Source organism: Leptosomus discolor, chromosome 1 (assembly GCF_034619465.1).
Source record: "Leptosomus discolor isolate bLepDis1 chromosome 1, bLepDis1.hap2, whole genome shotgun sequence".
Classification (NCBI taxonomy): Eukaryota; Metazoa; Chordata; class Aves; order Leptosomiformes; family Leptosomidae; genus Leptosomus; species Leptosomus discolor.
Genome location: NC_141391.1, coordinates 204,110,897 through 204,127,930, shown reverse-complemented (window position 1 = coordinate 204,127,930; position 17,034 = coordinate 204,110,897). Strand labels below are relative to the sequence as shown.

General features: G+C 38.8%; 1 protein-coding gene across 3 annotated transcripts in view; it reads right to left on the bottom strand.

Annotated features, from left to right (window-relative positions):
• Positions 1 to 17,034, bottom strand: part of SRPK2 (SRSF protein kinase 2) — a 151,196-nt gene that overhangs the window by 41,248 nt on the left and 92,914 nt on the right. For all 3 annotated transcript variants that reach the window (XM_086474216.1, XM_086474225.1, XM_086474233.1), the window contains one exon: positions 6,664 to 6,815. In XM_086474216.1, the coding sequence (XP_086330342.1) occupies positions 6,664 to 6,815 (152 nt within the window). The remainder of the gene's footprint in view (positions 1 to 6,663; positions 6,816 to 17,034) is intronic.

The window sequence follows — 17,034 nt, the reverse complement described above, 5'->3', positions numbered from 1 at the left end:
CTTCCACTTCAGAGAGAGCACAGGAAAGATCTATGTTATTTCTTTATCATATTTGAAGCTTCTCCAGTCAACATATTTTGGATGACTGCAGAATCCCAACAGAGATTGTTTTAATTCCCATTTACTTTCTACTAATAAAAGCAGCAATAAAATACTTCCTGAGAAAATGTTAAGAACAATGCAGACTTTATTGATGCTCTTCTGCTTGGCTCCTGCCCATAGCAGCAATGCATTTTTCTTGTGTCTGAGGTTTTTACAGTGAGGAAGAAGAGAGAACAGGCAGCTACGATCTTTGTCTGAACTGCTTTTTAATTACCAAAGTCTGCAATCCTAACTTACACCACTACACAGGTCCTTAAAAGCCCCATCAGGCAGAAAGGCCAACAGCACAGAGCAGGCTGGAGCTTAGTTTTCTAGGCAGTGTCAGGAGGTGTAATGAAGATTTTTATTTCCTTCATATTTTAAGAGGCATTATTCCTCCCAGTCAAACACAGGGAAGACCATGATCACACAAGGTTATTATTCAGACCTTAACACACTAATAGTAGCTACAATTTTGCCTAAATTACAAACAAATAATAAAGCAGCACCATGCAACCCTCCAGAACACCACCAGCAGCAGACTCCAGCTGTCAAGGAATCACTTCTTGGGCTCTTTCTGGTCCTTCACAATGTCATGCCCAACTGTCCTTTGGCAGGATCCTCAGTTATTGACTGTTCTACTTAAAATTAGAAAACCTCAGACTATTTTCTCTAAGTTGCTATATTTGTTTTGAAATCCCCTGAAAATCTTGTTAGAACTGATGCCCAGTTAAGACAATGTGAACTATTCACTTAATTCCTTGGATTTAAAACAAGGACTTATCTCCTTTGTATCTGCAGAACAGTGATATCAAATCTGGATATATTTATATCCTTTCTTTGTTAATAACATCTTTTGCCTTAGCAGAAGTTCAAGAGTTTATTTGAGAACTTTTCTCAAATGTTTCTAGAGCAGATTAATAAATTTAACACAACTGTACAGTGCAACTATGAAGATTACATATTCAAAGGAACGATAAAGCTTAAAAGTATTTGTATTGTTTTAGATGTTGGTATGTCTAAACTGAAACTCTAAAACACACATAGCTTCGATATGTGTATGTTAAGGTGTAACTTCAGGCGTAGCAGATGCTCGCTGGTTTGCACAGCCTCCACCAAAAGCTGACCCATCCAACATGGCCGCAGCTGCCCAGGCTCTCGCACGTAACACCGCTGGCAGAGGCCAGGCAAGAGCACCAGGGAAGCAGCACTCACAAGTATTCATCTCAGCAGGGGCCGGTCTGAACCAAGTGACAGCAACAAACAATTTCAGATGGGCAGTGCCTCAGCTACATACAGCACTGACTTTACACACCTCCCTACCCACTTGCCTCCCAGTTTATACCAGCACAGAGGATCAAGCGTGTTCATCAGGCACAGAAATGAGTCTGATGTGCATTGGTAGCATGGACAGTCACACAGAGCGCAGCCTCAGTTCCCCAAGCCCAGCAGTAGGGTGTTGGATGTTTAATCTTTCCCATGAAAATTTTGCACAAATCTATGAAGACCCAGAATTGAGAACAACCTTTAAACTTTGAACCCATAAGAACTGTATACTTACTATCACACACACTATTTCATTTCATAAATCATTAGCTATACAGGCACCAACATTCGCAGTTAAAAAGGAGCAAAAGAAAAAGAGGGCCCTCGTTCAGGAGCAGTACAGGGCATTACAGGAGGACCGAGACACACAGACTCAGCCTAGGACTAAGTCCCAGGACTCCTCCTTGGGGGAAGACCAACCCTTCCCTCCATCACTGGGAAGGAAACATTCACGAAAAGCTGCCAGGACAACTCACCTACCAACCTAAAAGATACCTTCATTTCCACTGCTGAATTGTGTCAACCTCAATAAGAATGCGCAACAGCACCAAGCGCAAACTCCTTACATTCCAGAGAAAAACCAGATCACTTTTGGAACATGCGACTGGATTTACACTCCAGGAAAGAAGGGGGAACATGGACTTACTGAGAGCAAGTGTTGACTGTTCTGTTGTCCACTTCATTTGCAAAAAGAAACAGAATCAGCCAAAGACACCCAAATCTAGTGCAGCTTCAGTATTACAGAAATTTTGCTGAATAAACCCACATACAGAAATCCATACTGATAGGAACATTAAAACAAAAGTACATTTTAATTTAATTGTCTATTTAACAATCTTTGCAGCAACAGCTGATGAAAATATTTTAAAATCTGAATAAATACAATTATATTTTAAGACAGCTATTGACTGTTTTTTAACAAAAAAAGTATTCTCTCTGGTAAATTCCTTCCATAAAACTCTATCCAGGATGATAAAGTGATAGATTTGAGTGGAAGGTTAAGAGAACATACAGCAACTCTACCTTTCCATTCCTGAAAAGGTTTGCATTTGTGAAATGAATCAAGCCTGCTGACCTGACAGCAACAATTACATAAAACACTTCCACATAATTCACTATATCACAGTATCACTCCTTCCAATTTGAGTTTTGTCCTGCTTGTATCATTGCGTGAAAATAGTGAGAAGTATGAAACATTACTATCTGTATATTCATTATTCCTTTCCAAACAGATATAACTAGAAAACCTGAAAAGTATTTAACACCTAGTTTTAACACCTCTCTATGATTTGCAAACAGATTTTAAAATTCAACAATACAAATATTTCTGGAATGTCTTACAATTTTCCTAAATATCTAATCCTATTAAATCAGTTCTTAACAGCTGTATGGCTTCAGATGTATATGAAAACACTCACGATTCATGTAGCCTTTTGCACTGCCAGAAGGATGTAAGTGAGCCTTCAAGTACATAAAACAATGTCCAGAAGTAATTTTTTTGCATTAAACAAAATATTTGCTTCATTAACATGTTAACAGCGTAACACTCAACAATAAAGAATTTAAATATAGGTAAACATATGTTTCTAAGAATAGTTTAGGTAAATAAGTGCCTTATAAGTCTGCCTCTCCCCAGATAACTTTTGGCATGCTTGTGCTTCAAAGGGTCAAAAATCATCAAAAACTTGGGATAGTTTCTTCCCATCGTAGACAGGAGAGAGAACACCCTACAGAGGAAATCAGTCAAAGACACTGAAGTCAAGTTAATAAACTGGGGGTCGGTATGTATTGCAAGAGTAACAATACTATATATGTAAAAGCCATGTTATTTTGGTCCCTACAGCACACTCATAACTAATTATAGCAATACACCAGCATATGCTACAGATAGCAATAGCGGTAGCATATTCTCCAAGTACATATACTTCACAAGATACTTTGTACTGTCCTAAGCTATAACAGGAGCAGTCTTGGAAATAATCAGTTACCGTTCCTGTACACATTACTCACCGATTATTCATGCCAGCAACATATTCTTTTACAGGTTGCGGACAACCAGGTAACAACATAGTTAAATGTATTTTAAAAACTGGTGTCATCTATGACAGATATAATTATTTAAGCTCTTCACAATACAGAAAGTATTTCTAAACAGTAGTAACAAGACAACATCTAAAATTAACGGGTTGAGAAAAAATTATGTATTTTTGGAAAAACAATATTGGTATTTGAAAATATACAATGTGTAAGTGGCACTGCTGATAACGTAACAAAAAACCCTAAACCCTGTTGTACTATTCACTGCAGCACACACAGAAAAAAAGTCTCTCACAGCTAGCTAGCTAGCTAGCTACATGCACTCAAGAAAGAGGGTCAGAAAAATGAGATCATTATTCCTAAACGTCTCCCTGAATGTATTGGTAATTGTAGCTGGTTAGTTCTATGTTTGTATAGGGAATTATTCCCTTTGTGAACTGAATGAATGGGAGACATCTCCAGGGGGCAAAGAAGATGATCAGAGAAGCAAAGAATTCCAATTACGTCCATGACCCAACAGGCTCTTGAAAAAAATCTCCAAGTGTTTCAAGGCTTTTCAGAAAAGAAGAAAAACTAGCCTCACTGTCTAAGTACCCCTTGAAAAATCACATACTTGGACTTTTGGTATCTCCATTCCTTAAACAAATAAAGATTTGAAAAGCATTTAATGTAAATTCAGCTACATCAACAGAAGTCATTTCACAGATTTAAACAGGCCCTGGAGGAAGCCCCTGGGGAACAGGATCTACTTTACACCAACGGCTGTTAATTGTCTCTTTCACATCAGGTGCTAATTCGAACTAATTCAACTTCCTGATTAAAAATACTATTATGACTATTTACTAACCACCATGTCACACGGTGAAGATGTGAGCCCAACACATAGTAACATCTTTAAAAGTAAAAATTAAAAATAAACTTAGTAACAAAAATACCCTGGCAATGGGAAGACAGTTAACAGGGAAAATGTTGAGTTCACTAAAAAAATTAATTATATACTCCCTACCAAATTGCCCACCTATGAAATTTCAGACTGAGGTTGAGAACAGATGAAGTATGCTCTGCACCTCAATCAAATATCCTGGGAGATTGCCATTTTAGAGATAAAATCAGAAAGAAACTAAACACTCCAGTAACAAATTATACTTTCCAAATAGTTATATTCCACCCTGTAAATACAGGTAAGGTTACCCAAAACAGAAAAACATATTCAAACCGCTCTCAAAAAATTAGAAAAAATGTATCTAAAAGCCATCCCTGGAATTCTTCACCAAATAACTCAATCATTCCCCACATCGAATATAAAACCAACAAAGGAAAGTCTGTATGGGCCCAGATCACCCCAGTCTGGCCATTCCATTCAGATTCTTATGGTGACCTTCCATTCAGTTTAACCCCAGCAGACTAAAAGAAGGAAACGTACTGATCAGTCTTACAGGAAATTATGGTCAGAAAATAGGTAATCATCTACTACAGCAACAAAAGCAACGTTCTTGCAGAAATAAAGAATGATTATAACATCCAAACAAACCAAAGCTTGAACCATCTTTAATGTATTTCCATCAATTCAGAGCTCCAAGACCAGAAGAATTCAGAAGAACTTTAAGTGTACAGAAGTTCCCTTTAATTTTTCAGGAAACTTGCAAGCATTCTTAATGTAACATGTTCATTTTAAAAGCATACAGATCTCGCTACTGACCTGCTAGTGTCACAGACACTCTAGTTAAACAGGTAACCTACAAGCAGGCTGTAAACTTAGACTATTTTTTTGTTTGCTTTGTGATCTAGCTTCTCCAGATGGTGACATTTTTTCAAGAGATACTGGAACACAGACAACAATGGATTGTTTGAAATTAAATGTAGCCCTTACTTCAGGGAAGAATTAAGTGGGGGCCTTGAAACACTTAATCTCAAGGAAATACAGATGTTTACAAGTAAGCAGATGTTTAAACAACAAATCCTTACTCACTGATGGAAGATGTTACAGATACCAGAAGAGTTATCTTAAGGAACAAACGTGTTGTAACAGAAACAATTTTTTAAAAAATACACATGTGCTTGCTTTAGTGACATGTTTTTCTTTTCCTTGCTGCAGACCTGAACATTGAGTTTACAGTTCGGTTTTCACTATTGGTATCTGTAAGCCACTTCAGCATTTGAAATATCACATCTTAATAAAACTTTTTACACAAAAATGAAATCATCACTTTTAATTGTTAAATCTGAAAATACAAACCAATTTGTTCCAGGCTGGGAGGAGGGACTCTTAAAATAGCACATCTCAAGTGTGAGAAACTTCTAATTAAGAAGGCATCATCGTATTTGACACAGAAAGTGTTTCTTGATGAGACGACTACAGAATACCAGACATAGTCGACGTGCATACAGTGCTTTTTGTCTGTTCAAAAACATTCATCTGAAGTGGTAAAACTTTGATGTTTCCTAAAGTAAATTCATATCCTTTAAATCTACTGTGATAGATAACCTAAAGTTGATAGACCTGTTACTTACGATTTTTCATGTAGGTACAATATACATTCTAACCTAACGGGAACAGACTTGCAACTTTAGAAGTGTCATTAAACCAAACTTAAGCACTGACACTGTCGTACTGCAGTCACATGTTTTTATGCATTTAACGATATTTTAAAAAATGAATATAAGCAACTACAAAAATTAAGGAAATGAAGAGCTAAAACAAAGATGTAGAGAACCTCAGACAATGCTGAGGGCTGAGAAAGACAACATGCAAAAAAGGGGCATGTAACATCTCAGACTGGGGCAGGCAAAAGAAGAAGAGGAAAAAAAGACATAGATTGAAAAATACATGTAGTTGATGTTGTTAAAGGCACCAAGGCATTTTAGAACCTTTTGGACTACGGGAAGGGTTGTTTGGTTTAGTTTGGGTGGTTTTGTTCCTGTTACAACTAACATCAATCAAGCAAAGCTGCTTCTCTGCTCCTACAACTAGAACATCAGGAAGAAAACAGAGATGCAATATTTGTATTTTTATTGCAAAATGTTATAATTAAGCTACGGCTAAGTGAAAAAGTAAAGCTGAAGACAGTTGCGCATCTGGACCAGAAATGAGCAGTTGTTCACAATTCTTGTATAAATAAATCCTATAATTAAAGATCAGGTCTTTCAAAACCTCCCAAGAACCAGAGTTAAGACCTGCATGACAATGTTTATGCTCATTGACTGCTGAATAGCACACACCTTTACAGTAATCTGCGGGATCCTCTTGCTCCTCATCATCGGACCCTAAAATCTCCTCCTCTGGCTCAGGCGGGGTGGGCTCCGGCAGGGGTGGAGGTGGGGGCGGGGGTGGAGGTGGAGGTGCAGAGGGAACTTTCTGTTGAGGCTCTGGCCTGAAAATGAGAGAGAGAGAGAACACTTAGTAAAGAGTTTCCTCACAGGAGTAACCCAGCCCTTCAGAAGGGAGCAAAAAACACCTTGGGAAATACCAGTGAAGCGTGTCTCACTTATGTTCTCACTGTCACCTTTCGCATCACCTGTGGGACCCCAGGGAGGCAAGGACAGAGATGCACCTGACCAGATCAGAAGCAGGTCTCAAGTGAATTTGGACTCACTCGCTAAACAGCTTGCAAAAGATGTATCAAGTATATAATCAGACACAGACACGCTTTCAGAGAATTCCTGATGAGCAAATGAGATGTTAGACATATCTTCTTGAGCATGATTGAGATGAAACATTTTCCAGAGAATATCAAGTTATTGAAAAGCTCCTGCCTGCTAGCTGAAGGAAGATAGATCTCCTTAATACACAGCAAGAAACAATCTCCTAGTGACACTGACCCGAACCAGATGACTTAATGCACTTCTCCTGAACTGTACCTGCTGCCAAGACTATGGAAAGCTATATCAGTATACAAAATACCCAAAACAGCTATTAGAAAGTTAAGAGAGAAAAATCAATATTCCTACGTAGCCTACGGTGCTGTCCCAGAACACACACAGGATGCTTTAATATGCGCTAACTGAAAAACAACAACAAAACCGCAAACCTAAAAACCACCAAAATGCAACACTGCCAACAGAGAGGTGTTTTTCTGATGGTCTTGCATCTCCAGTTTAGAAAAAAACAAGGAGATTAAATAAGGTATATATCCTATGCCAAGAAAGGCTGTACTCTGTATTTCTAACCACCCACAAATTACCTACATTTCAAAACTCTGAGTATTTTCAATACACATAAAAAAATCAAATCCAGGATTGAAGCACACTTGTTTGTCAAACAATTAAGAAAGTCTTCTCCAAACAGGTTGATGCTGTTATTTTTTTATATTCATACAAAAATATATATATACTTGTCAAATAATATATTTGCCAAATACATTTGCAAAGTAACTTAAAGCATTTGTGCCGTCAAAAGCTGCTATAATTTGCATTTAGATCTACTTCAAATCTAAGCCATCTGAAAAACACATTAACAGTATTTTGTCATTTATACAATAAAAAAATAGAAATCTGTAATTTGCTAAATTTTCAGCTCCTAAAATTTAGATTCAAATACTTCCTTGACAATGAGTAAAAACTGTATTTATGTTTATCCCACTCCTATAGTCCTCCTCCTATTATTCCCACCACCACTTCTTCTTTTCACACACTGCAATTGATCGAGACAGACACAGCACTTGGAGTCAAAGAGTACACAGTTGGTCAGACATAAATTCCACTGGCAACATGCACCGCCTGCACAGCAGCTGCTATTATGCCTTTGCTTTAAAGGACATCACTGGAAGTTGCATGCATACCACATTTATCTGCCTGCTACCCTTTCAGATAATAACATTCTTCTATTAGTTCAGTAAATGGTCAGATTTTAAAAGGACTATTTGGAACTAATTTATTAATAGTTTAAGTTATGATGAGAAGTCTATGCAAACAAGTAATTTTCTGTAATTTTTACCCACCTAAAGCTTAGGGCAGAATAGTAGAGAGAAAAGGGATCCATTTGTAGGATAAACAATAAATATGTTTGCACGTGCTTGTACTTAGACAAATTATGCTTTCTTTTGCCTTTATCTTTCCTCTTTTGCTCCCAACAGCTGTCTCTGTATTGTACATTGGGAGGAAAGTAAACTGATACAGCAAATGGAAGGTACAACACATTCTCTGACCAGTTAATCTTATTACACATTAGATTAATGGCTCTCCAATAGCCTGGTTTCATGGTGTCAGCAAGCTGACAGCCCCCACACCCAGTCTGATGTTGGCGGAAAGCTTTCATTAAACAAATTGTAGTATTAAGATCTACATTACAAACCTTGAAACCTCATCTGCTGGGCACAGACCATTTTAGATACACAGATCAAGAATTATGAACGCTTATAAAGGGTTCTTTTTTTCCTGTCTCCAATCCTAGCTGCATTTGGTATTCAGGAGTGTTTTCTTATCATCCTTTGTGAACATCGGGAAGGAAGGAAAGATACTGCTCTATTTTCTTCTGGATAACATCTGTGGATGTCATCTACCTGGACTTTAGTAAAGCCTTTGACACTGTCTCCCATAGCATTCTCCTAAAGTGGCTCATGGCCTAGACAGGTGCACTCTTCGCTGGGTAAAAAACTGGCTGGACAGACAAGCACAGAGAGTGGTGATGAATGGAGGTCAATCCAGCTGGCGGCCAGTCCCAAGTGGTGTCCCTCAGGGCTCAGTATTTGAACAGGTCTTGTTTAACAACTTTATCGATGATCTGGATGAGGGGATTGAGTGCACCCTCAGGAAGTTTGCAGATGACACTGAATTGGGTGGGACTGTTGATCCGCTCGAGGGCAGGAAGGTTCTGCAGAGGGACCTGGACAGGATGGAACAATGGGCTGAGGCCAATGCTATGAGGTTCCACAAGGCCAAGTGCCGGGTCCTGCACTTGGGTCACAACAACCTCCTGCAGCGCTACAGGCTTGGGGATGAGGGGCTGGAAAGCTGCCTGGGGGAAAAGGACCTGGGGGTGCTGGTTGACAGCCGGCTGAACATGAGCCAGTAGTGTGCCCAGGTGGCCAAGAAGGCCAACAGCATCCTGGTCTGTATCAGAAATGGCGTGGCCAGCAGGAGCAGGGAAGTGATCTTGCCCCTGTACTCAGCACTGGTGAGGCTGCATCTCGAACACTGTGTGCAGTTTTGGGCCCCTCACTGCAAGAAGGACATTGAGGTGCTGGAGCGTGTCCAGAGAAGAGCAACAAAGCTGGTGAAGGGTCTGGAGAACAGGTCTTATGGGGAGCGGCTGAGGGAACGGGGGTTGTTTAGTCTGGAGAAGAGGAGGCTGAGGGGAGACCTTATCACTCTCTACAACTACCTGAAAGCAGGTTGTAGCCAGGTGGGGGTTGGTCTCTTCTCCCAAGTAACAAGAGAGAGAACAAGAGGAAATGGCCTCAAGTTGCAGCAGGGGAGGTTTAGATCAGACAATAGGAAAGAGGGTCAAGCATTGGAACAGGCTGCCCAGAGAAGTGGTGGAGTCACCATCCCTGGAGGTGCTCAAAATACATGTAGATGTGGCACTTCGGGACACGGTTTAGTGGGCCTGGTGGTGTTGGGCTGATGGTTGGACTTGATGGTCTTAGAGGTCTTTCGAACCTTAATGATTCTATGATGATTTATGATTTTATCAACAAATAACAAAACCCTGATTTAAACTGAGGAAGACCTTTGATTTGTCCTTTTAGCTTTGCTTGCACTTTTTGAAGCAATCAGATATTAGTATATGAAGAAGGAAAGAAATGCTGCTTAGTTACATCAGTCTGACTGCTAATTATGCATTATTGGCTTATGTTGCCATTTTTTGCCTCAGTTCAGGATTCTTAGCAAGGGATTCTTAGCATTGGTTTTGTTCACTTTTCTATTTCTGGAGTATACGTAAAGATCAAGTCTTCAACATTTGACTTGGCTGCTTGAATTCTGCCTACAAGTTGAATAACTCATCCTGACATCACCAATGCCTGCTCTTCTGCCAATATAGAATTTCACAGTGTTAGGTAGGACATGAGTTGATGACAGTACTCCAGTTTTGCTTTCCTTAGTAGCCCTTTTATTGAACTAGAAAGGTAAGCTATGATGAAAAGTTTCAACAATGTCTTCCTTTGCAATATATGGCATGAATATATACTTTCTTTACCTTAGATTTCATTTTTCCAGTAGAGTTTGTTAAAACATGAATTACTTTTTCTTCAAAGTGGACTTTAAAACACCTTTGGCATTAAAAATCCAGCCATGAGGAAAGCTGTAATAAACATGTATGCTAACCTCCATTTCCTTTTCAGAAACTTCATTGTGAAAAGCTATCATAACATAACAAGCTATTCAACAGCTGTCTTATTTCAAGTTATTACTCTTTGTTATTCCTAGGCTGTTGTACGTAATGACATGCATTAGGTAACACATGCATGCAGAGGCATATACTAAACCTGTTCTTCTTTTTTCCCAAGTAATCACTTGGTACTCTGTGGTCTACCACCACTAGGTTATTCAACACCATCCAAGCATAAACGCTTAATTAATAGAAGATGACACACCGTTACTAGACTCACAGTATTCTGTCAGTAGGTATGCAGAGAACTGACCATCTCCACAGGCTACAATGACAAGCCCATAATTGTATTGAAAGAACCATTACAAACATTAAACACTAGACAGGATGTTTAATCTTTTAATTACTCTCTTTTAAAAGGACAAAAATAAATCTACAGCACAGTCCAACCAAAACACAATGAAATCCTATTTTTAACCTGCCCTAGAGGGAATGCTTAGGAAAAGGAAAAAAAAAAAACCTGAAGCATTTCTCCAATACAGTGAACTTGAAGCAAAATATGCCGAAACATTGCATGGAGTCTTACAGAAAACCAATTGCTCACTTCAAGAAATGTAAAATTACTGACAATTTAATTTTACTGTTCTCCAACATAGACATGGTCCATGTTCCAACTGAGGAACAGCCAACAGTAAAAGTAATCTCTAGAACATTAAAACCTGAAACTGTTGGGAAAATTATAGCATGAGAAATTCAGGATGAACCGTTCAGATTTTTTTTTTGTTGATGTTGTACGGTTGTTTGCTATTCTTCTGTTCTGGAAAAGGTAAAACAAGAGCAGCAAGGGTGATTAAAAACATGAAATGCCTTCCATATGGGAAGCATTTGAACATACCAGAACCCTTCATCCAGGAAAACAGACAGAGAAGATCTATAAAATCTTGAGAGGCACAGAGAAAGTGAATAGGAAACGACTGTTCATTGTCTTTCCCCACACAAATTGAGCCAAGTTGACAAAAAAATCTAAAGAAAAAAAAATTACTCACACAACATGATGTTAAAAACTAAAGCAATCTTTTTTCCTCAGATATCATGGGTAAGAAGTTAGCCAAGTTCAAACAGGGCTCATAAAAACTCATGGGAGAAAAACCCGACTAATAGTTAATACAAAACCACCTTTGACTCACGAAGCCCATCAGCCTGAGATCACTGGATTTGGGAAAGTATTCAGCACATCAGGGCCCAACCCTGTGTTCTTCCCCAGGCAACTGCTCCTGGACAGGGGGAATGTAGATGAACCTTGGGTCTGACCTTGTGCAGTCACTTCATCTTCAGACATTCCTTCCTTTTCCTCAACAAATTAATATCTTCCATTACTAAAACCAAAACAGACTCATGCTTCTCTATTCAAAACACAGACAAAAAATATGGTTTTATTGTTATTATCAAGTAATGGATAATAATGCATTGTAGGCAAGATTGCTATACTTCAAGAAATCCTCATATTGTTCTCCAAGGGGAACAGGCATGTAATAGGAGGAATCCTTCTCTATGAACATTGTACTGTAGGCATGGTGAACTAATGAATTTATTAACATAAAGACGACTTTTAAACAGAACTTTACCTTGAATGTAAGTAAAACCTGCACCTGATTCTCCTACCTTTAGGAGAGCATTGTCTCAGAAGGAAAACAGACTGAGTCAAATGAAAAAAACTTGGAAAGGAGGCAGAAATTTGTGGGGTTAAGCTAAGTACCACCTCAATCTGAGGGGAAAACAAAGCTCTCCTTTTCAGGTGAACACATCCAGAGAAATTTTTTGCTAATAGAAAATGCAATTAAAACGAATTTAAATGACTCCTTCATATATTTAATAAAATAAAATTTGGAATAAACTGTATTCTAACAATGTTACAAACCTGCTGACATGTCCACAGAGGCTCTTTGGGGAATTTCAAGTTGAAGAGAAAAAAAAAAGGAGGTAGAGGGAGGACAAACATCAGAATAAAAGTGCTATAAACCTCATAACGCTGATGTGAGCTTTAAGAAATCTACAAGTGGGTGTAGGTCCATCTAGAAGGAGCTCCAGCTTCCCTCCAGCTCCAGAACGCAAAACCTTTCATGCTCCTGAGCAAGGCTCTCAGATGCCTTAGAGCTTAAAGTCTGAAACCTCTATACACAAGTTTCTTCCAGCTGTTATTAATTGTTTAAAGGACTCAATTATTTTAATCTCTTCCCTGTTTGTTCAAATGGTGTCTGCTTTACTAGTTGAACTCTTGCCTGTTCTTTTTCCCAAATGCAGATTTAGCTTAATTAGACAGGTATCTTCTAACAGCGAGCTCTTTGAACTGCAAGCAGCCTTAAATGAAGGCTTTCTAAATAAATCCACACACATACATACAACAAGCAACAAAATCACAATAATGATCAAAACAATCCTGAAGTTCTTGTTCAAGGAACTAAATGATGTTGCATATTTCAAGTAAGATTTTTAAATGGTTATAATTCTGAAAAATTTCAAATTTTAATAGTTATGATAAATTATTCTTTTTAATTACACCAGAGGTCATCTTATTGTCTTTAGAAACAAAGTCTATAAATCTAGAAGGAAACAGAGCGTAAGGAGACATGCTTTTAACTAATGCCAAGAAACTGTTAATGTGAACTTCCAGAGACAGCTTTGTTTTACACAAAAAGTGCTATTTGTGTTCTTATACTAGTACAAACTAAACTACAACTTCCAATTCTAGAAAATCCACGCATAAAAAGAGAGGCTGCTGGCACGTCACAAGCATGAAACAGTTTCTACATCTGGTCATTATAAAACAAAATTATCATTCCTCCTGAGACTGTTAACATTCCTTCAAAAGATACCACCATACCGTCAAACATCAACTGAAGCACCAATGGAAACCCCTCCTGGAACAGAGCAGGCTGAGACACTGTAGCTTCTGTAACCTCAAACAAACAGCAAGACAGAGAATGAATTTTTCATTCCCATCTTGCTTACCAGCCTTTTGGAGGCAATCTTGGCCTTCAATGTATACCCAAAGTCAAAGTAAAATGCCAAGGAACTTTGCCTTCTTCCATACAGGTACTGTAACTAAAAACCACTTCAAGCAGCCAGTACTGCAGTCTTGTCAAGGTAGCAGCAGAGTGCTAGTGCAAAGAGAGATCTTTCTCATTTTCTGCTCCTCACCACAGAGCTTCTCCCTTGACTCAGTGCTCAATCTAGTGATTACACAGCCATGATGGATAACGAGTCCATGAACTGGGCTCCCCCACTTTGCAGCAAGGCGAGCTGGAGAAGCACATTGCCAAGGGCAGAGCTGAGGGGAACCAGTAGCAGCCTACATTATATCAAATCCCGTGTTACACGAAGCAGGAAGGTCTGCTAGGTTTGTAGACATCATAGAAGGTAGCTCTTCTGGCCTTTCTCTGACAGTTACACCAAGTTCCCAGAAGTAATTGTTTTCAAGCTCTGAAAGTCAGTCCCAAACGAAATTTTGTCCTCAAACACATGCAAGTTTGTTAAAATGTTCATAAAACAGCAAACCATAAGTTAAATCTCTCCAGGAAGCCTCAGTCTTAACTGAAGTTGCCAAGATATTATGTTTTCCTCCTCAAATACTGTTTTTCTTGCAGAATTCTACTTTCCAGACCAGTCATCCATTAAAGATTTGCAGAGGAAAAAAAAGTCAACAGTTACAAAAGCAGATCTAGCTGGTGACACAAAAAGAAAATACCTAGGTGTACACTCAGCAGCTTGCACTATACCCTTAGTTCTAGTCACCTGTAAAGTGTTGTAAAGGCTGAGAAAGTTAAAAAAAAAAAAACAAAACAAAAAAACCAAACACCCCCCCCCCCCCCCAAATTCCTAAAAGTCAAAGAGGAGAAACACAACTGTCATAACTTCACAGGATATGTACTGATAATGGAGAATACAGACTTTCTTAAATATGCATCCTAACATGCCTAAATCAAACCTCCACCTGAAGTAAATCAGATTAGAAATATCGCTCCAATGCAATGATAAAAATCTAGTTAAAAACCAGGCTAGTCTCATAAACCACATATGAAGCTTCACCTTCTCCAAACCCCTTGCAACAAGAGTCCTTTCTCACACCGCATGGCTCCTTCCTCCATCTCCCTGTGTAAGCATGTCCACCTCCCGGAGTATGGACCTCCGCTTCTGACCCATCAGAAGACCTGACAGGAAACACTGGCGTGCAGTAACACAAGTGGCCGCTATTTACTTTGACTTCTTTTTCCTCTTGCTATGGTTAAGCTGTGTGATGGGTTACTTTTAACAGAATGACTCACAAGTGTATAAATGGAAATTAATTTTTGACTTTCTTCTTGGCATGTTACGTTGTAGTATTTAATTTCTGACTTTCTCTTTGGCATGTTAAATTATAGTGTTTCTAGTCTTTCTATTATTAAGATATAATCAGAAAACACGCTGTTGTTGCTTCAGTATCTTACAGTTGCCACTAGCAACGAATTTGGAAGTTTTGAAGGGATGGGGGAAGAAGCACCCTCCCCCCCCCCCCCCAAGCCCTATCTGCTCCTGGAAAAGTTAGTAGATTTAACTTAATTTGGATCAAAACCCCTTAAGTCAACAACCCTTTGAATGACCCTAATATAAACATACATACAAATGGAATAGTTCTTTGTAGTGTATGTGTTAGCAACCATATGAAGACAACTGTGACAATCTTAAGCAAAAATGAGCATGAGTAAATCAACAAATGCAGTGTTTGGTACCCCTTTTTATGCATTTAACAGCCTAGTAGAAAAGTTTTCATAGGAACAGTGAAATTGTAACTCTTCACTTAAGATCAAATGCAGTCAGCAGCAGAGTACTTCTTGCTTCCCCCCCCGCCAAGCACCCTGGTAAAATGTAATCCTGACCTTACGTGATCATCTCAATGCAAAAAAGCATTTTTCATCTCCATGCTTAGTTAATGTTTGGAAGACCCATTCATCCTGTTAGTGCAAATGCATTATGCTCTGGATTATGTCTGGGAACTGAATTCTACAGGCAGTGAGGAAAGGGTAAACAGACAAGCATTTTGGATGAGACAAACACTGAGGGACATAACTGGCAGGGAGAAAAAACAAAAGAGCCTCAAGGAATAAGGTTGCATGACCAAGTCAGCAATTAGAGGAACCTCTCTGCCTGCAGCAAATACAAAGTATCAGCGCAGCTAAATTCTGAATGCCACAGATGGAACCTTGTGGATACCAAACTTCACCTCCTTAACCCTGCTTTTGAGAAGGTGGAATGAACATTTTACAAGAACTCTTCACATTTACAATCATAACTCCTTTTCACTAACAGACATTCTTTCAAAATGAAGGATTGATCTCAATCCTAAAACCACAAAACACCCCTCCCAAACTTCCAATAGCTAGTAATATCTCCTCCATATAACTTTACAAGAATTTTGTCTTCACAATTCCTACTAGCATTTTATGAAAGTACCCATGCCTGCACTGCAGTATCAGTAAATAATAAAAACAAGCAAAACAAGAGTGACTTAAATTTTTTTACCTTAAATATTAGACAGAAGTTCCAAATATGCCTATCATTCAAAAGCATTCTGCCAGTGCTCAAAACTTACTACAGTTCTTTCATTTTGGGTCTATGTGGTCGTAAGTACAATACATGAAACGCGTGCTTTGAATGTCTCTCCATATATTGTTTGTTCACGTTAATTTAAGCATCCATTTTCATTACAGAAATACATAAAAGAAGCAGACAGATATGTTTTTCAAAAAGAACTCATTCCTACCCAAATACTGATAAATAGTGAGCAGCTGGTTTTAAATATGCTGTATTTCAAAATATGGCCTCAAATTCTTTGAGGGCTGCACCTATACCTGGAAATGAACAAAATGCACTCTCCTATATTTAGTATTTTCACAGGCAAGAACGTGATTTTGAAACCTGGACAATGACCATGGCTAAGCCAGGACCAAGAAATGAGCTGTCAGTAAGCACAAACATGACATATTTTTGCTGGTCTGATTAGATCTGCATGCTGGCTTTGCTGAGCCTTCCTGCACCTGGGAGACTGTTTTTGGACGAGCAGTTTCATAGAGGTGAAGAGAAAAGGCATCAAGAACATGGTCACTCTTCAGCCCTGAGTTACAGTCCAGAAAAGACTGGCTTTTCATCTCCAGTGTGAGGACTTTCACGCTGTAGTAAGACTGATGAGGCTCAATGAGGCCTTCTTCATCTTCTTCTCAGGTAACACACCATGCAATTCATTACCCTTTGCTTGATCTTTGTGTCTTCTTGTCTTCATGGAGGCGGCA